Below are 21,365 nucleotides of genomic sequence, written 5' to 3'. Positions count from 1 at the left end.
TGCTGAAACCCTCATCCATGCATTTATTGCCTCTAGACTCGACTATTCCAACGCTCTCCTGGCCAGCCTCGCATCTTCCACCCTCCGTAAATGTGAACTCATCCAATTCTCGCTGCCCCGTGTCCTAACTTGCACCGAGTCCCATTCACCCATCACCCCCTATGCTCGCTGACCTACACTGGCTCCCGTTCAGGGGAAGCCTCGGTTTTAAAATTCTTATCCTTGTTTTCAAATCCCTCCGTGGCCTCACTCCCCTCTCCCTATCTCTGTAACCTCCTCCAGCCCCTACAACCCTCCCAGATCTCCGGATTCTGGCCTCTCGCGCATCCCCCGATTTCCATCGCTCCGACATTGGCGACCGCGCCAGGGCCCCGAGCTCTGGAATTCCCTCCCTAAACCTCTCCGCCTCTCTCTCGCTTCCTTTAAGACGCTCCTTAAAACCGACCTCTGTGACCCAGCTTTTGGTCACCTGCCCCTAATATCTCCTTATGTGGCTCGGGGTCAAATATTGTTTGATAATCGCTCCTGTGAAGCACCTTGGGACGTTTTACTAGGTTAAAGGTGCCGGATAAATGCAGGTTGTAGATGTTGTTGGAGCTGGGAAGAGCAGGAGTGTTGCTCCCGAGTGCCAGCCTGTTCAAGCCTCCCCACCCGCCCTTATCTCCCGTACGCCTCCCAGGACTCACCTGAGGGTTACTGTTGTCCCGAATTGGTCCTGGGCCCAGTTCTGGGTGATGCTCGGACCTCCATCTCGCTCTTCGCCCAAAAGCGGGCCGAAATCAATTTCGAGGACGGTGGGTCCGATTTATAGAGTCATAGTCGTAGAGTTATACAGCACAGAAAGAGGCCCTTCGGCCCATCGTGTCCGCACCGGCCATCAAGCCCTGTCTATTCTAATCCCATTTTCCAGCACTTGGTCCGTAGCCTTGTATGCTATGGTGTTTCAAGTGCTCATCTAAATGCTTCTTGAATGTTGTGAGGGTTCCTGCCTCTACCACCCTTTCAGGCAGTGGGTTCCAGATTCCAACCACCCTCTGGGTGAAAAAGTTTTTCCTCAAATCCCCTCTAAACCTCCTGCCCCTTACCTTGAAACTATGCCCCCTGGTTACTGACCCCTCTACTATGGGGAAAAGTTCCTTTCTATCCACCCTATCTATGCCCCTCATAATTTTGTACACCTCAATCAGGTCCCCCCTCAGCCTTCTCTGCTCTAAGGAAAACAACCCCAGCCTGTCCAGTCTCTCTTCATAGCTGAAGCGCTCCAGCCCAGGTAACATCCTGGTGAATCTCCTCTGCACCCTCTCCAATGCAATCACATCCTTCCTATAGTGTGGCGACCAGAACTGCACACAGTATTCCAGCTGTGGCCTAACTAGCGTTTTGTACAGCTCCATCATAACCTCCCTGCTCTTATATTCTATGCCTCGGCTAATGAAGGCAAGTATCCCATATGCCTTCTTAACCACCTTATCAACCTGTCCTGCTGCCTTCAGGGATCTATGTACATGCACACCATGGTCCCTCTGATCCTCTGTCCTTCCTAGGGTCATACCATTCATTGTGTATTCCCTTGCCTTGTTAGTCCTCCCAAAATGCATCCCCTCACACTTTTCAGGGTTAAATCCATTTGCCACTGTTCTGTCCATCTAACCATCCCGTCTGTAATGTCCTGTAGCCTGAGGCTTCCCTCCTCGCTATTTACCACACCGCCAATTTTCGTGTCATCTGCCAACTTACTGATCATAGTACTTACTGATTGAAGCCCGAGGCCCTGACATGAAGGCACCACAACTGGAGCATCAATCGGCCAGGCTGATTTCCATTCATCGATGATGTTACCCCAAGCCTTGGAGAATTGTAAGGTGACAACAGGGCTTAACTTTTATAAATAAAAGCAAATCTTTATTGGACTGCAGGCATTTTCAAAACATCAGGGGCAATGGTCAGCTACGGTATCACAGGGAGGGAGCATACAGGCTCCCGAACAATGGTATACAAAATTAGAGTCCCCTTTTACTACGGGACTTTGTGCTCAATGAGATGTGGGGTATTACTGTAAGGGAACGGAATCGTTCAAATTTCAGACATCACACTCTCCCACGGCAGGTACAGCACGGGTTAGATACAGAGTAAAGCTCCCTCTACACTGTCCCATCAAACACTCCCACGGCAGGTACAGCACGGGTTAGATACAGAGTAAAGCTCCCTCTACACTGTCCCCATCAAACTCTCCCAGGGCAGGTACAGCACGGGTTAGATACAGAGTAAAGCTCCATCTACACTGTCCCATCAAACACTCCCAGGGCAGGTACAGCACGGGTTAGATACAGAGTAAATCTCCCTCTACACTGTCCCCATCAAACACTCCCAGGGCAGGTACAGCACGGGTTAGGTACAGAGTAAAGCTCCCTCTACACTGCCCCATCAAACACTCCCAGGGCAGGTACAGCACGGGTTAGATACAGAGTAAAGCTTCCTCTACACTGTCCCCATCAAACACTCCCAGGGCAGGTACAGCACGGGTTAGATACAGAGTAAAGCTCCCTCTACACTATCCCATCAGACACTCCCAGGGCAGGTACAGCACAGGTTAGATACAGAGTAAAGCTCCCTCTACACTGTCCCATCAAACACTCCCAGGGCAGGTACAGCATGGGTTAGATACAGAGTAAAGCTCCCTCTACACTGTCCCCATCAAACACTCCCGGGGCAAGTACAGCACGGCTTAGATACAGAGTAAAGGTCCCTCGACACTGTCCCATCAAACACTCCCAGGGCAGGTACAGCACGGGTTAGATACAGAGTAAAGCTCCCTCTACACTGTCCCATCAAACACTCCCAGGGCAGGTACAGCACGGGTTAGATACAGAGTAAAGCTCCCTCTACACTGTCCCATCAAACACTCCCAGGGCAGGTACAGCACGGGTTAGATACAGAGTAAAGCTCCCTCTACATTGTCCCATCAAACACTCCCAGGGCAGGTACAGCACGGGTTAGATACAGAGTAAAGCTCACTCAACACTGTCCCATCAAACACTCCCAGGGCAGGTACAGCACGGGTTAGATACAGAGTAAAGCTCCCTCTACACTGTCCCCATCAAACACTCCCAGGGCAGGTGCAGCACGGGGTTAGATACAGAGTAAAGCTCCCTCTACACTGTCCCATCAAACACTCACGGGGCAGGTACAGCACGGGTTCGATACAGAGTAAAGCTCCCTCTACACTGTCCCCATCAAACACTCCCAGGGCAGGCACAGCACGGGTTAGATACAGAGTAAAGCTCCCTCTACACTGTCGTATCAAACAGTCCCAGGTCAGGTACAGCACGGGGTTAAATACAGAGTAAAGCTCCCTCTACACTGTCCCATCAAACACTCCCAGGGCAGGTACAGCACGGGTTAGATACAGAGTAAAGCTCCCTCTACACTGTCCCATCAAACACTCGCAGGGCAGGCACAGGACGTGGTTAGATACAGAGTAAACCTTCCTCTACACTGTCCCATCAAACACTCCCAGGGCAGGTACCGCACGTGTTAGATAGAGAGTAAAGCTCCCTCTACACTGTCCCCATCAAACACTCCCAGGGCAGGTACAGCACGGGGTTCGATACAGAGTAAAGCTGCCTCTACACTGTCACATCAAACACTCCCAGGGCAGGCACAGCACGGGTTAGATACAGAATAAACCTCCCTCTACACTGTCCCCATCAAACACTCCCAGGGCAGGTACAGCACGGGTTAGATACAGAGTAAAGCTCCCTCTACACTGTCCTATCAAACAGTCCCAGGGCAGGTACAGCATGGGTTAGATACAGAGTAAAGCTCCCTCTACACTGTCCCATCAAACACTCCCAGGGCAGGCACAGGACGGGGTTAGATACAGAGTAAAGCTTCCTCTACACTGTCCCATCAAACACTCCCAGGGCAGGTACCGCACGGGTTAGATAGAGAGTAAAGCTCCCTCTACACTGTCCCCATCAATCACTCCCAGGGCTGGTACAGCATGGGGTAGATACAGAGTAAAGGTCCCTCTACACTGTCCGATCAAACACTCCCAGGGCAGGGACAGCACGGGTTAGATACAGAGTAAAGCTCCCTCTACACTGTCCCATCAAACACTCCCAGGGCAGGCACAGCACGGGTTAGATACAGAGTAAAGCTCCCTCTGCACTGTCCCCATCAAACATTCCCAGAGCAGGTACAGCACAGGTTAGATACACAGTAATGCTCCCTCTACACTGTCCCATGAAAAACTCCCAGGGCAGGCACAGCACGGGTTAGATACAGAGTAAAGCTCCCTCTACACTGTCGTATCAAACAGTCCCAGGTCAGGTACAGCACGGGGTTAAATACAGAGTAAAGCTCCCTCTACACTGTCCCATCAAACACTCCCAGGGCAGGTACAGCACGGGTTAGATACAGAGTAAAGCTCCCTCTACACTGTCCCATCAAACACTCGCAGGGCAGGCACAGGACGTGGTTAGATACAGAGTAAACCTTCCTCTACACTGTCCCATCAAACACTCCCAGGGCAGGTACCGCACGTGTTAGATAGAGAGTAAAGCTCCCTCTACACTGTCCCCATCAAACACTCCCAGGGCAGGTACAGCACGGGGTTCGATACAGAGTAAAGCTGCCTCTACACTGTCACATCAAACACTCCCAGGGCAGGCACAGCACGGGTTAGATACAGAATAAACCTCCCTCTACACTGTCCCCATCAAACACTCCCAGGGCAGGTACAGCACGGGTTAGATACAGAGTAAAGCTCCCTCTACACTGTCCTATCAAACAGTCCCAGGGCAGGTACAGCATGGGTTAGATACAGAGTAAAGCTCCCTCTACACTGTCCCATCAAACACTCCCAGGGCAGGCACAGGACGGGGTTAGATACAGAGTAAAGCTTCCTCTACACTGTCCCATCAAACACTCCCAGGGCAGGTACCGCACGGGTTAGATAGAGAGTAAAGCTCCCTCTACACTGTCCCCATCAATCACTCCCAGGGCTGGTACAGCATGGGGTAGATACAGAGTAAAGGTCCCTCTACACTGTCCGATCAAACACTCCCAGGGCAGGGACAGCACGGGTTAGATACAGAGTAAAGCTCCCTCTACACTGTCCCATCAAACACTCCCAGGGCAGGCACAGCACGGGTTAGATACAGAGTAAAGCTCCCTCTGCACTGTCCCCATCAAACATTCCCAGAGCAGGTACAGCACAGGTTAGATACAGAGTAAAGCTCCCTCTACACTGTCCCATCAAACACTCCCGGGTCAGGTACAGCACGGGTTAGATACAGAGTAAAGCTCCCTCTACACTGTCCCATCAAACACTCCCAGGGCAGGTACAGCACGGGTTAGATACAGAGTAAAGCTCCCTCTACACTGTCCCATCAAACACTCCCAGGGCAGGTACAGCACGGGTTAGGTACAGAGTAAAGCTCCCTCTACACTGTCCCCATCAAACACTCCCAGGGCAGGTACAGCACGGGTTAGATACAGAGTAAAGCTCCCTCTACACTGCCCCATCAAACACTCCCAGGGCAGGTACAGCACGGGTTAGATACAGAGTAAAGCTCCCTCTACACTGTCCCCATCAAACACTCCCAGGGCAGGTACAGCACGGGTTAGATACAGAGTAAAGCTCCCTCTACACTGTCCCCATCAAACACTCCCAGGGCAGGTACAGCACGGGTTAGATACAGAGTAAAGCTCCCTCTACACTGTCACATCAAACGCTCCCAGGGCAGGTACAGCACGGGTTAGATACAGAGTAAAGCTCCCTCTACACTGTCCCATCAAACACTCCCGGGGCAGGTACAACACGGGTTAGATACAGAGTAAAGCTCCCTCTACACTGTCGCATCAAACACTCCCGGGGCAGGTACAGTACGGGTTAGATACAGAGTAAAGCTCCCTCTACACTGTCCCATCAAACACTCACAGGGCAGGTACAGCACGGGTTAGATACAGAGTAAAGCTCCCTCTACACTGTCCCATCAAACACTCCCGGGGCAGGTACAACACGGGTTAGATACAGAGTAAAGCTCCCTCTACACTGTCCCCATCAAACACTCCCAGGGCAGGTACAGCACGGGTTAGATACAGAGTAAAGCTCCCTCTACACTGTCGCATCAAACACTCCCGGGGCAGGTACAGCACGGGTTAGATACAGAGTAAAGCTCCCTCTACACTGTCCCATCAAACACTCACAGGGCAGGTACAGCACGGGTTAGATACAGAGTAAAGCTCCCTCTACACTGTCCCATCAAACACTCCCGGGGCAGGTACAACACAGGTTAGATACAGAGTAAAGCTCCCTCTACACTGTCCCATCAAACACTCCCGGGGCAGGTACAACACGGGTTAGATACAGAGTAAAGCTCCCTCTACACTGCCCCCATCAAACACTCCCAGGGCAGGTGCAGCACGGGTTAGATACAGAGTTAAGCTCCCTCTACACTGTCCCATCAAACACTCCCAGGGCAGGTACAGCACGGGTTAGATACAGAGTAAAGCCCCCTCTACACTGCCCCATCAAACACTCCCAGGGCAGGTACAGCATGGTTTAGATACAGAGTAAAGCTCCCTCTGCACTGTCCCATCAAACACTCCCAGGGCAGGTACAGCACGGTTTAGATACAGAGTAAAGCTCCCTCTACACTGTCCCCATCAAACACTCCCAGGGCAGGTACAGCACGGTTTAGATACAGAGTAAAGCTCCCTCTACACTGTCCCCATCAAACACTCCCAGGGCATGTACAGCACGGGGTTAGATACAGAGTAAAGCTCCCTCTACACTGTCCCCATCAAACACTCCCAGGGCAGGTACAGCACGGGTTAGATACAGAGTAAAGCTCCCTCTACACTGTCCCATCAAACACTCCCAGGGAAGGTACAGCACGGGTTAGATACAGAGTAAAGCTCCCTCTACACTGTCCCATCAAACACTCCCAGGGCAGGTACAGCACGGGTTAGATACAGAGTAAAGCTCCCTCTACACTGTCCCATCAAACACTCCCAGGGCAGGTACAGCACGGGGTTAGATACAGAGTGAAGCTCCCTCTACACTGTCCCCATCAAACACTCCCAGGGCAGGTACAGCATGGGTTAGATACAGAGCAAAGCTCCCTCTACACTGTCCCCATCAGCACTCCCAGGGCAGGTACAGCACGGGTTAGATACAGAGTAAAGCTCCCTCTACACTGTCCCCATCAAACACTCCCAGGGCAGGTACAGCACGGGATAGATACAGAGTAAAGCTCCCTCTACACTGTCCCCATCAAACACTCCCAGGGCAGGTACAGCACGGGTTAGATACAGAGTAAAGCTCCCTCTACACTGTCCCCATCAAACACTCCCAGGGCAGGTGCAGCACGGGTTAGATACAGAGTTAAGCTCCCTCTACACTGTCCCATCAAACACTCCCAGGGCAGGTACAGCACGGGTTAGATACAGAGTAAAGCCCCCTCTACACTGCCCCATCAAACACTCCCAGGGCAGGTACAGCATGGTTTAGATACAGAGTAAAGCTCCCTCTGCACTGTCCCATCAAACACTCCCAGGGCAGGTACAGCACGGTTTAGATACAGAGTAAAGCTCCCTCTACACTGTCCCCATCAAACACTCCCAGGGCAGGTACAGCACGGTTTAGATACAGAGTAAAGCTCCCTCTACACTGTCCCCATCAAACACTCCCAGGGCATGTACAGCACGGGGTTAGATACAGAGTAAAGCTCCCTCTACACTGTCCCCATCAAACACTCCCAGGGCAGGTACAGCACGTGTTAGATACAGAGTAAAGCTCCCTCTACACTGTCCCATCAAACACTCCCAGGGCAGGTACAGCACGGGTTAGATACAGAGTAAAGCTCCCTCTACACTGTCCCATCAAACACTCCCAGGGAAGGTACAGCACGGGTTAGATACAGAGTAAAGCTCCCTCTACACTGTCCCATCAAACACTCCCAGGGCAGGTACAGCACGGGTTAGATACAGAGTAAAGCTCCCTCTACACTGTCCCATCAAACACTCCCAGGGCAGGTACAGCACGGGGTTAGATACAGAGTGAAGCTCCCTCTACACTGTCCCCATCAAACACTCCCAGGGCAGGTACAGCATGGGTTAGATACAGAGCAAAGCTCCCTCTACACTGTCCCCATCAAACACTCCCAGGGCAGGTACAGCACGGGTTAGATACAGAGTAAAGCTCCCTCTACACTGTCCCCATCAACCACTCCCAGGGCAGGTACAGCACGGGTTAGATACAGAGTAAAGCTCCCTCTACACTGTCCCCATCAAACACTCCCAGGGCAGGTACAGCACGGGTTAGATACAGAGTAAAGCTCCCTCTACACTGTCCCCATCAAACACTCCCAGGGCAGGTACAGCACGGGGTTAGTTAGAGGGAGCAGAATAATTCATTTTACAGAAAGTGTGTGGAGGCTGTGGGTTGTGGAATTAGTGACTGTATGGGAGACCGTATCAACACTGAAGGAATGGGTTCGATCGAAGGTTGAAGGAACGTGGAGGAAAGGATAACGGGAGCAGAGTGGGCGCATGGGGTTCGAACTGCTGCTCGTGTGGTGGACAAGGAACAGCATGGCATGGATGGGCCGAGCGGCCTGCTTGCTCGCTGTGATTTCGACGTGATGCCAGCTTTTTGTTGGGCAAGAGGATTAAGGGCTGCGCAACCAAGGCGGGGTAGATGGAGTTAAGGAGCAGGCCGGCTGTGATCTAAATGAATGGGGAGGGGCAAACGGGCTCGAACAGCCTCCTCCTGTTCCTAAACAACAACAGAAAAGGCTGGAAAAACTCAGCAGGCCAGGGCGGCATCCATGGAGAGAGAAACGGAGTCAGCGTTTCGGGTCGACACCCTTCGTCAGGACTGAGAGAAAAAGGCAGGGAATGAAACAGATTAAAAGGCAGTTTGGGTGCTGGGAAATGGGGGAGGGGGTGAAAGAAGAGATATTGGGGGGGAAATTCAGTTGTTGGCGCCTCCCGTTAGCGCCTTAAGAGAGCGCTAATGGGGCGCAAAGCAACTCGCGCCCGGGCGCGGCGATGTTTGCGCCGCTCGCGAAATTCACGAGACATTTTGCGGCGGCGCTAAACACTCCCGCCACGATCTCCTGCGCCGGCAGATCGTGACGTCAGTCGAGTGCGCAACGCCCCGGTAGCGCCCCGGACCGGATATTGAGTGGCGCCCCCTGCCTTACCGCCTGCCGCTAGCAACGACAGGTTGAGGGGAGCGTTTTGCAGTCGGGAAGGGACTAGGGGAGCGCTATTTAAAGGCGGCCGCGTCCTGCCTTTTTTTGTCGGTGACATTTTTGCACCACGCATTCTGAGAGAGAGAGAGAGAGACTTCTGGAGAGATTCAACGCTGTGTGAAGGAGTTTTGAGTACTGAGCAACACTTTGCAGGTTCATTTTGATTTGCCCTTCCTTGCTTCGCCAGCGCTCTGAGGTAGCGCCTCGCTCCTCGGCCTTTGCCCCTTAAGAGAGGTGTGAAGCGCCTGATTTAGCGCTCCAATCACCTCCAGGGGCGATAAAAGCCAGGCTTGCCGTCGGAGGCGATAATTAGCGCCAGGCGCTAAACCTTGCGCACGGCCGATAATGGCGCCCCAAATGGGACGATACTGAATTTCTCCCCCATTAAGAGATATTCAAGGCAAGACGAGATTGTAATAGGACAGGTATAGAAACAAACAATGGTTCTAGGTGAAGTGTGAAACGCGCTGGCAGAGTGAGAGATAGCTGCCATGTCGGAGAGAGAGAGAAAAAAGGAAAAGTTACAAACCAAAGGTGTGGATAAAATATAAAAATATAATAGGGGCCGAGGTTATGATCTGAAGTTGTTGAACTCGATATTGAGTCCGGAAGGCTGTGAAGTGCCGAATCGGAAGATGAGGTGCTGTTCCTCGAGTTTACGGTGAGCTTCCGTGGAACAATGCAAGAGGCCGAGGACGGTGAGGTCCGAGTGGGAGTGGAGCGGTGAATTGAAGTGACAGGCGACCGGAAGCTCGGGGTCCACCCTTACGGACTGAACGGAGGTGTTCCACAAAGCGGTCCCCCAATCTGCGTTTGGTCGCCTGATTCCTAATCCGCCCCAGGCCTGAGGTTGCATTCCGCCCGTGCGCGCGTTCCGCCATTTTCCTTGGAGCAGCCTGAGGCCAAGTTAGTAACGCACCTCTCGATTGGTCAACAGCTGCTGATTGGGTCGTTGCGATGGGAGACACAATGCGGGGTGGGGAGGGGGAGGAAGGGGGGCTGTGGGGGAGGGGGAACTTTAGTCTTCGAACCGCTGTGGACGCAGAACGATGCTCTGGTAGGACCGGATGCAGGAGAAGGCGGTGGGTGGGATCAATCGCCGATCAATCAGGTTGTTCTCCAGGTGAATTGAGACCAGGTTGGAGTCCTCGCTGATCCGGGTGTCGCAGACGGAGTCCAAGGGAACGTACCTTGGATTGGTGGGGTGGGAAAAGGATTGGAAAACGCAGTTGAAACATCAAAAGTTACAATAAGCAAGTCTCGAACACGAAACAATTCCAAACGTTCCAGCTAGAATTACTTGTCGGCCGTGGCTCACTGGGTCTCACTCTCCCCTCTGAGTCAGAAGGTCGTGGGTTCGAGCCCCCACTCCACAGACTCGAGCCCCGTAACCCAGACCCGACACTCCCCCAGTGCCAGTACTGAAGGAGCGCCGCACTGTCGGAGGGGCAGTACTGAGGGAGCGCCGCACTGTCGGAGGGGCGGTACTGAGGGAGCGCCGCACTGTCGGAGGGGCGGTACTGAGGGAGCGCCGCACTGTCGGAGGGGCGGTACTGAGGGAGCGCCGCACTGTCGGAGGGGCGGTACTGAGGGAGCGCCGCACTGTCGGAGGGGCGGTACTGAGGGAGCGCCGCACTGTCGGAGGGTCAGTACTGAGGGAGCGCCGCACTGTCGGAGGGGCGGTACTGAGGGAGTGCCGCACTGTCGGAGGGGCGGTACTGAGGGAGCGCCGCACTGTCGGAGGGGCGGTACTGAGGGAGCGCCGCACTGTCGGAGGGTCAGTGCTGAGGGAGCGCCGCACTGTCGGAGGGGCGGTACTGAGGGAGCGCCGCACTGTCGGAGGGGCGGTACTGAGGGAGCGCCGCACTGTCGGAGGGGCAGTACTGAGGGAGCGCCGCACTGTTGGAGGGGCAGTACTGAGGGAGCACCGCACTGTCGGAGGGGCGGTACTGAGGGAGCGCCGCACTGTCGGAGGGGCGGTACTGAGGGAGCGCCGCACTGTCGGAGGGGCAGTACTGAGGGAGCGCCGCACTGTCGGAGGGGCGATACTGAGGGAGCGCCGCACTGTCGGAGGGGCAGTACTGAGGGAGCGCCGCACTGTCGGAGGGGCGGTACTGAGGGAGCGCCGCACTGTCGGAGGGGCAGTACTGAGGGAGCGCCGCACTGTCGGAGGGGCAGTACTGAGGGAGCGCCGCACTGTCGGAGGGGCAGTACTGAGGGAGTGCCGCACTGTCGGAGGGGCAGTACTGAGGGAGCGCCGCACTGTCGGAGGGGCGGTACTGAGGGAGCGCCGCACTGTCGGAGGGGCAGTACTGAGGGAGCACCACACTGTCGGAGGGGTGTTACTGAGGGAGCGCCGCACTGTCGGAGGGGCGGTACTGAGGGAGCGCCGCACTGTCGGCGGGGCGGTACTGAGGGTGCGCCGCACTGTCGGAGGGGCAGTACTGAGGGAGCGCCGCACTGTCAGACGTCTTTCGGGATGAGACCTCAAACCCGAGGCCTCCGTTTGGAAGAAGAGCAGGGGGGAGTTCTCCCCGGTGTCCTGGGGCCAATATTTATTCCTCAACTGACATCTGGTCCTTATCACATTGCAGTTTAACTTTTCAAAATTCCCCTTTTGAAAGTTACTATTGAATCTGCTCCCACCGCCCTTTCAGGCAGCGCATTCCAGATCACAACAACTCGCTGCAGAAAATTAATTCTCCTTTTTTTTATATTCGTTTCTGGGATGTGGGCGTCGCTGGCAAGGCCCAGCATTTATTGCCCATCCCTAATCGCCCTTGAGAAGGTGGTGGTGAACCGCCTTCTTGAACCGCTGCAGTCCGTGTGGTGAAGGTGCTCCCACAGCGCTGTTAGGGAGGGAGTTCCAGGATTTTGACCCAGCGACGATGAAGGAACGGCCGATATATTTCCAAGTCAGGATGGTGTGTGTGACGGGGAGGGGAACTTGGAGATGGCGGTGTTCCCGTGCGCCTGCTGCCCTTGTCCTTCTAGGTGGAAGAGGTGGCGGGTTTGGGAGGTGCTGCCGAAGAAGCCTTGGCGAGTTGCTGCAGTGCATCTTGTAGATGGTCCACACTGCAGCCACGGTGCGCCGGTGGTGGAGGGAGTGAATGTTTAAGGTGGTGGACGGGGTGCCGATCAAGCGGGCTGCTTTGTCCTGGATGGTGTCGAGCTTCTCGAGTGTTGTCGGAGCTGCACTCATCCAGGCAAGTGGAGAGTATTCCATCACACTCCTGACTTGTGCCTTGTAGATGGTGGAAAGGCTTTGGGGAGTCAGGAGGTGAGACACTCGCCACAGAATACCCAGCCTCTGACCTGCTCTTGTTGCCACAGTATTTATGTGGCTGGTCCAGTTAAATTTCTGGTCAATGGTGACCCCCAGGATGTTGATGGTGGGGGATTCGGCGATGGTAATGACGTTGAATGTCAAGGGGAGGTGGTTAGACTCTCGCTTGTTGGAGATAGTCATTGCCTGGCACTTGTGTGGCGCGAATGTTACCTGCCACATATCAACCCAAGCCTGAACGTCGTCCAGGTCTTGTTGCATGCGGGCACGGACTGCTTCATTATCTGAGGAGTTGCGATTGGCACTGAACACTGTGAAGTCATCAGCGAACATCCCCATTTCTGACCTTATGTTGGAGGGAAGATCATTGATGAAGCAGCTGAAGATGGTTGGGCCTAGGACACTGCCCTGAGGAACTCCTGCAGCGATGTCCTGGGGCTGTGATTATTGACCTTCAACCATCACAACCATCTTCCTTTGTGCTAGGTATGACTCCAGCCAGTGGAGCATTTTCCCCCTGATTCCCATTGACTTCAGTTTTACTAGGGCTCCCTGATGCCACACTCGGTCAAATGCTGCCTTGATGTCCTCATCTCCCCGCTGGTTCTTTTGACGATTATCTTCAATCTGTGTCCTCTGGTTACCGACCCACCTGCCACTGGAAACAGTTTCTCCTTATTTACTCTATCAAAACCCTTCAGGATTTTGAACAACTCTCTTAAATCTCCCCTTAACCTTCTCTGCTCTAAGGAGAACAACCCCAGCTTCTCCAGTCTCTCCACATCACTGAAGTCCCTCATCCCTGGTACCATTCTGGTCAATCTCCTCTTTAACCTTCTCTGCTCTAAGGAGAACAACCCCAGTTTCTCCAGTCTCTCCACGTAACTGTAATCCCTCATCCCTGGTACCATTCTGGTCAATCTCCCCTTAACCTTCTCTGCTCCAAGGAGAACAATCCCAGCTTCTCCAGTCTCTCCACATCACTGAAGTCCCTCATCCCTGGTACCATTCTGATCAATCTCCCCTTAACCTTCTCTGCTCCAAGGAGAACAACCCCAGCTTCTCCAGTCTCTCCACATCACTGAAGTCCCTCATCCCTGGTACCATTCTGGTCAATCTCCCCTTAACCTTCTCTGCTCTAAGGAGAACAACCCCAGCTTCTCCAGTCTCTCCGCATCACTGAAGTCCCTCATCACTGGTACCATTCTGGTCAATCTCCCCTTAGCCTTCTCTGCTCTAAGGAGAACAACCCCAGCTTCTCCAGTCTCTCCACATCACTGAAGTCCCTCATCCCCGGTACCATTCTGGTCAATCTCCCCTTAACCTTCTCTGCTCTAAGGAGAACAACCCCAGCTTCTCCAGTCTCTGCATGAAACTGAATTTCTTTACGCAGCGAGTTGTTGTGATCTGGAACGCGCTGCCTGAAAGGGCGGTGGGAGCAGATTCAATAGTAACTTTCAAAAGGAGGAATTGGAGAAATACTTGAAGGGGAAAAATGTGCCGGGCTGTGGGGAAAGAGCAGGGGGGAGTGGGACTGATTGGAGAGCTCGTTCAACGATCCGGCACAGGCACGACGGGCCGAATGGCCTCCTCCTGTGCTGTCGGATTCGATTCACTGACTGGGAGCGGGAGCCTCCTCACCTGATCTGGTTGTCGCTGAGGCGGAGGACCTGCAGGGAGCGCAGTTTGAGGAGGCCTCGCGGGACGGCCCGCAGGCTGTTGTGGTCCAGCAGCAGCTCCTGCAGGGAGCGGTAGAGGCCGAGGAAGGAGATGCCGTGGATGCCGTCGTCGCGCAGGCGGTTGTAGGAGAGGTGGAGGAACTCCAGGCCCGGCCGCAGGTGGGCGAAGACGTAGCCGGGGATCCGCTCGATCTGGTTGTGGTGGAGCAACAGCTGCTTCAGGCCCGTCGGCAGGAACGAGGGCACGTGGACCATCCTATTGTGGGACAAGTCCAGGGACTCCAACTTCCTGAAATACACCCGGTTAAAGACGTTAACGGCAATGAGACGTTAATGGCAATACTCCCAGGGCAGGTACAGCACGGGTTAGATACAGAGTAAAGCTCCCTCTACACTGTCCCATCAAACACCCCCAGGGCAGGTACAGCACGGGTTAGATACTGAGTAAAGCTCCCTCTACACTGTCCCCATCAAACACTCCCAGGGCAGGTACAGCACGGGTTAGATACAGAGTAAAGCTCCCTCTACACTGTCCCATCAAACACTCCCAGGGCAGGTACAGCACGGGTTAGATAAAGAGTAAAGCTCCCTCTACACTGTCCCCATCAAACACTCCCAGGGCAGGTACAGCACGGGTTAGATACAGAGTAAAGCTCCCTCTACACTGTCCCCATCAAACACTCCCAGGGCAGGTACGGCACGGGTTAGATACAGAGTAAAGCTCCCTCTACACTGTCCCATCAAACACTCCCAGGGCAGGGACAGCACGGGGTTAGATACAGAGTAAAGCTCCCTCTACACTGTCCCCATCAAACACTCCCAGGGCAGGTACAGCACGGGTTAGATACAGAGTAAAGCTCCCTCTACGCTGTCCCATCAAACACTCCCAGGGCAGGTACAGCACGGGTTAGATACAGAGTAAAGCTCCCTCTACACTGTCCCATCAAACACTCCCAGGGCAGGGACAGCACGGGGTTAGATACAGAGTAAAGCTCCCTCTACACTGTCCCCATCAAACACTCCCAGGGCAGGTACAGCACGGGTTAGATACAGAGTAAAGCTCCCTCTACACTGTCCCATCAAACACTCCCAGGGCAGGGACAGCACGGGGTTAGATTCAGAGTAAAGCGCACGTTGTGGGTGAGATCTGGAATGAGTTAGCTGTGAGGTAGGATCCACTCCCTGCCAGGCTCTGCACAGAAAATCAGCCCTGTGTTTCACAACCCTGTCTTGTTCCGTTCGCTCCCATCCTATTCTGATTACGCTGATCAGGAGCAGATGCTGCCTGTCACTCGTGGGCTTGGTGTTACTGAAGGCACATCAAAGGCTGTCCTTGGGGCGTGTATGGTGTTCGTCAGTTTTATTGCCTTGTACTAGCCAAAGCCACTGCCTGCTCCCTCCACCCGCTCCGCCACCAACCCTGAGGCGTAGAATTGTACCAAACTGGCACTCGACCACCCCCCCCCCAGCTGAAGCACAACCAACTGTGAGTTGGCATCGGAAATTGATGCTCGGTGGAAGCAAAGCATTCGGGTTTGGAGGACAGGCTGCCTGGCGTGGCCTGGGCAGATCCCCACAGCTCGTTGGGCCGAAGCCAACCGCCCCGGTGTTTATGCCGATCCCTCGAGGTGTTTGAAGGTCAATTAAATCCCGGCAACAGAGTGACCAGCCGCTCTCGTTCGTTGGTACTCGTCTCTTCTTCTCGTCTTGGGCAGTCCCTCGGAACCGAGGATGACTTGCTTCCACACTAACAATGAGTTCTCAGGTGACTGATGAATCCAATGCGGGACCGACAGTCTCTGTCACAGGTGGGGCAGGCGGTGGTTGAAGGGGCGGGTGGGTGGGGTGTTTGGGTTGACGTGCGCTCCTTGCGCTGCCTGCGCTTGGCTTCCGCTTGCTCCCGGCGAAGAGACTCGAGGTGTTCGGCGCCTTCCCGGATGCTTCTCCTCCACTTTGTGCGGTCTCGGGCCAGGGATTCCCAGGCGTCGGTGGGAATGTTGCACTTTTTCCAAGGAGGCTTTGAGGGTGTCCTTGAAGTGTTTCCTCTGCCCACCTGGGGCTCTCTTGCCGTGCCGGAGCTCCGAGTAGAGCGCTTGTTTTGGGAGTCTCGTATCGGGCATGCGGACAATGTGACCCGTCCATCAGAGCTGATCGAGCGTGGTCAAAGCTTCAATGCTGGGGATGTTGGCCTGAGCGAGAACACTGACGTTGGTGTGCCTATCCTGCCAATGGATTTGCAGGATCTTGCGGAGGCAGCGTTGGTGGGACCTCTCCAGTGCTTTGAGGTGCCTGCTGTACATGGTCCATGTCTCTGAGGCATACAGCAGGGCGGGTATCACTGCTGCCCTGTAGACCATGAGCTTAGTGCCGGGTTTGAGGTCCTGGTCTTCAAACACTCTCTTCCTCAGGCGACTGAAGGCTGCACTGGCACACTGAAGGCGGTGTTGGACTTCGTCGTCGACGCCTGCCCTTGTTGATAGTAGGCTCCCGAGGTATGAAAAGTAGTCCACGTTGTCCAAGGCCTCGTCATGGATTTTGATAATCGGGGGGCAGTACTGTGTGGCGGGAGCAGGTTGGTAGAGGACCTTTGTCTTACGGATGTTTAGTGTAAGGCCCATGCTCTCGTACGCTTCGGTGAAGGCGTCGACGATGGTTTGGAGTTCGACCTCCGAGTGTGCGCAGACGCAAGCGTCATCTGCATACTAGGCCGCCGGGGAAGACTGTCGATCTGCCCCCTTGCCGCCTCCCACACTCCCTTCCCGCCACCCCCCAACCGTAGGAGGCCGTGCCGACAGCTCTTTGCGCTCCTCCAATTCTGGCCTCTCGCGCATCCCCCGAATTCCATTGCTGCGCCATTGGCGACCGCGCCAGGGCCCCGAGCTCTGGAATCTCCTCCCTAAACCTCTCCAGCTCTCTCTCTCCTCCTTAAAACCGACCTCGTTGGCCAAGCTTTCGGTCATTTGTCCTAAATTTCTCCTTATGTGGGTCAGTGTTGAATTTTTCTCCGATAATACTGCTGTGAAACTAAATTAAAGACGCTGGCTAAATGGAAGTTGTTGCTGCCAAGACTGGACGTAAGTTGCTGATGAGATCCGTTGGCAGACTGGGTGCAGCCAAGGGTCAAATTGTGACCTTTCACCTCCAGGAGATGTCCAAATCTCCATCCCCCGTCCCGCAATAAGTCTTGCTTGACCTACACTGATTACTTTTCCCCCCAAAGCACTAGATTTAAAATCATGGTCCTTCTCTCCAAATGCCTCCTCGCCCTATCCTTGCACCCTTCTCCAGCCTTACGACCATCTCCAGTTTCCTACAATCCTTCAACGGTGGACTCTCATGGCCCTCCCATTTTCTCGCCCTACCATCAATGGCAGACCCATCTGCTGCCTCTTGCCCCTCTCCCTGGCATTCTGTCCCTAAACTAATTACAAGGCATGTGTGGTCCCAAGTCACATTGCAACGTCTTATCTGCGGCTCAGTCGGTCTCACTCTCTCGCCTCGGAGTCAGAAGGTCGTGGGTTCGAGCCCCCGCTCCAGAGACGCGAGCCCCGTAATCCAGGCCCGACACTCCCCCAGTGCCAGTGCTGAGGGAGCTCCGCACTGTCGGAGGGGCGGTACTGAGGGAGCACCGCACTGTCGGAGGGGCGATACTGAGGGAGCGCCGCACTGTCGGAGGGGCGGTACTGAGGGAGTGCCGCACTGTCGGAGGGGCCGGTACTGAGGGAACGCCGCACTGTCGGAGGGGCAGTACTGAGGGAGCGCCGCACTGTCAGAGGGGCGGTACTGAGGGAGCGCAGCACTGTCGGAGGGTCCGGTACTGAGGGAACGCTGCACTGTCGGAGGGGCAGTACTGAGGGAGCGCTGCACTGTCGAAGGGGCGGTACTGAGGGAACGCCGCACTGTCAGAGGGGCGGTACTGAGGGAGCGCTGGACTGTCGGAGGGGCAGTACTGAGGGAACGCCTCACTGTCGGAGGGGCGGTACTGAGGGAGCGCAGCACTGTCGGAGGGTCCGGTACTGAGGGAACGCCGCACTGTCGGAGGGGCAGTACTGAGGGAGCGCTGCACTGTCGAAGGGGCGGTACTGAGGGAACGCCGCACTGTCAGAGGGGCGGTACTGAGGGAGCGCTGGACTGTCGGAGGGGCAGTACTGAGGGAGTCTTTCAGGATAAGATGTTAAATCCAAGGCCCCCTTCTGCCCTCTCAGGTGGATGTAAAAGATCCCACGGCCACTATTGGAAGAAGAGCAGGGGGGAGTTCTCCCCGGTGTCCTGGGGCCCAATATTTATCCCTCAACCAACATCACTAAAACAGATGATCTGGTCATTTATCACATTGCTGTTTGTGGGAGCTTGCTGTGCTCAAATTGGCTTCCGCGTTTCCCACATTACAACAGTGACTACACTTCAAAAAAAGTCCTTCACTGGCTGTGAAGAGCTTTCGGACGTCCTGAGGTGGTGAAAGGTATGAGGTGGACTGAAGATTAATGTTGGGTGTGTCCCTCAGGAATTCAACTCGATGCTGGTTCATCATCACCCAGCAAGCCTCATCCTGTGTCCTGACACTCCCGCTGATTATCATCAGTTATGTAAACGCCTTGATTCCTTGGAAGAAAATAATAATGTTGCCAGCTCCCCTCTCCATCCTCCTCCGCCTCCTCATACCCCCGTCTGATGGTGTTATGTTGCAACATAGGAACAGGAGGAGGCCCATTCAGCCCCGTCGAGCCTGTTATATTAGGAACAGGAGGAGGCCGTTCAGCCCCTCGAGCCTGTTACACAGGAACAGGAGGCCATTCAGTCCCTCGAGCCTGTTACATTAGGAACAGGAGGCCCATTCAGCCCCTCAAGCCTGTTACATTAGGAACAGGAGGAGGCCCGTTCAGCCCCCTCGAGCCTGTTACATTAGGAACAGGAGGAGGCCCGTTCAGCCCCCTCGAGCCTGTTACATTAGGAACAGGAGGAGGCATTTCAGCCCCTCGAGCCTGTTACACAGGAACAGGAGGAGGCCATTCAGCCCCTGAAGGAGCGCTGCACTGTCGGAGGGGCAGTGCAGAGGGAGCGCCTCACTGTCGGAGGGGCGGTACTGAGGGAGCGCCGCACTGTCGGAGGGGCGGTACTGAGGGAGCGCCTCACTGTCGGAGGGGCAGTACTGAGGGAGCGCCGCACTGTCGGAGGGGCAGTACTGAGGGAGCGCCACACTGTTGGAGGGGCAGTACTAAGGGAGCGCCGCACTGTCGGAGGGGCGGTACTGAGGGAGCTCCACGCTGTCGGAGGGGCAGTACTGAGGGAGCGGCACACTGTCAGAGGGGCGGTACTGAGGGAGCGCCGCACTGTCGGAGCGGCGGTACTGAGGGAGCTCTGCACTGTCGGAGGGTCGGTACTGAGGGAGCGCCGCACTGTCGGAGGGGCGGTACTGAGGGAGCGCCGCACTGTCGAAGGGGCGGTACTGAGGAAGCGCCTCACTGTCGGAGGGGCGGTACTGAGGGAGCTCCGTACTGTCGGAGGGGCAGTGCTGAGGGAGCACCGCACTGTGGGAGGGGCAGTGCTGAGGGAGCACCGCACTGTGGGTGGGGCAGTGCTGAGGGAGTGCCGCACTGTCGGAGGTGCCGTCTTTCGGATGAGATGTTAAACCGAGCCACGTCTGCCCTGTCAGTTGGGACGTAAAAGATCCCACGGCCACTATTGGAAGAAGAGCAGGGGGGAGTTCTCCCTGGTGTCCTGGGGCCAATATTTATCCCTCAACCAACATAACAAAAAAACAGATGATCTGGTCATTTATCACATTGCTGTTCGTGGGAGTTTGCTGTGCACAAATTGGCTGCCTCGTTTCCCACAGTGACCACACTTCAAAAAAAGTCCTTCATTGGCTGTAAAGCACTTTGAGATGTCCGGTGGTCATGAAAGGCGCTATATAAATGTAAGTCTTTCTTTCTATCTTAGATAGAAGGCCTGTAGTTTCGGGGCCCCACGCGCGGAAACATTGTCTCCCGATCTTCCCTGTCGAACGTCCTTTCATAATTTTACAGGCCTCTATCTGTTGAATCTCTCAGCTGGAGAAAAGAGGGTGGTAAATAGCGAGGAGGGAAGCCTCAGGCTACAGGACGATATAGACGGGTTGGTCAGATGGGCGGAACAGTGGCAAATGGAATTGAACCCTGAAAAGTGTGAGGTGATGCATTTTGGGAGGACTAACAAGGCAAGGGAATACACAATGAATGGTGGGACCCTAGGAAGTACAGAGGGTCAGAGGGACCTTGGTGTGCATGTACATAGATCCCTGAAGGCAGCAGAACAGGTGGATAAGGTGGTTAAAAAGGCATATGGGATACTTGCCTTCATTAGCCGAGGCATAGAATATAAGAGCAGGGAGGTTATGATGGAGCTGTACAAAACGCTAGTTAGGCCACAGCTGGAATACTGTGTGCAGTTCTGGTCGCCACACTATAGGAAGGATGTGATTGCATTGGAGAGGGTGCAGAGGAGATTCACCAGGGTGTTACCTGGGCTGGAGCGCTTCAGCTATGAAGAGAGACTGGACAGGCTGGGGTTGTTTTCCTTAGAGCAGAGAAGGCTGAGGGGGGACCTGATTGAGGTGTACAAAATGATGAGGGGCATAGATAGGGTAGATAGAAAGGAACCTTTCCCCTTAGTACAGGGGTCAATAACCAGGGGGCATAGTTTCAAGGTAAGGGGCAGGAGGTTTAGAGGGGATTTGAGGAAAAACTTTTTCACCCAGAGGGTGGTTGGAATCTGGAACTCACTGCCTGAAAGGGTGGTAGAGGCAGGAACCCTCACAACATTCAAGAAGCATTTAGATGAGCACTTGAAACGCCACAGCATACAAGGCTACGGACCAAGTGCTGGGAAATGGGATTAGAATAGACAGGGCTTGATGGCTGGCGCGGACACGATGGGCCGAAGGGCCTCTTTCTGTGCTGTATAACTCTGTGACTCTATGACTCCTGTATCAGTCCTTCCTTGGATTAAGGGGGGGAAGGACTGCCCTGAGTTCGAGATAGGACTTGCTTTTCAATCACGTTGATCGCCTTATCTGAGGAAGGATGTTCTTGCCATGGAGGGAGTGCAGCGAAGATTCACCAGGCTGATACCTGGGATGGCAGGAATGATGTATGA

The 21,365-nt window shown here is 54.6% G+C and overlaps 1 protein-coding gene across 1 annotated transcript in view; it reads right to left on the bottom strand.

Moving 5' to 3' along the window:
• Positions 1-2,865: 2,865 nt before the first annotated feature.
• Positions 2,866-21,365, bottom strand: part of LOC147086815 (extracellular matrix protein 2-like) — a 100,185-nt gene continuing 81,685 nt past the window's right edge. The window contains exons 3-4 of the mRNA XM_085978325.1: positions 14,194-14,520; positions 2,866-10,456 (exon numbers count right to left, since the gene is read on the bottom strand). Of these exons, the coding sequence (XP_085834451.1) occupies positions 10,285-10,456; positions 14,194-14,520 (499 nt within the window). The 3' untranslated portion in view covers positions 2,866-10,284. The remainder of the gene's footprint in view (positions 10,457-14,193; positions 14,521-21,365) is intronic.

The sequence above is a fragment of the Somniosus microcephalus genome, unplaced genomic scaffold (genome assembly GCF_052327205.1).
Source record: "Somniosus microcephalus isolate GS21.2 unplaced genomic scaffold, FLI_Smic_1.0 unresolved_chr7, whole genome shotgun sequence".
Lineage (NCBI taxonomy): Eukaryota > Metazoa > Chordata > Chondrichthyes > Squaliformes > Somniosidae > Somniosus > Somniosus microcephalus.
This window is presented reverse-complemented; position numbering and strand designations above follow the sequence as displayed.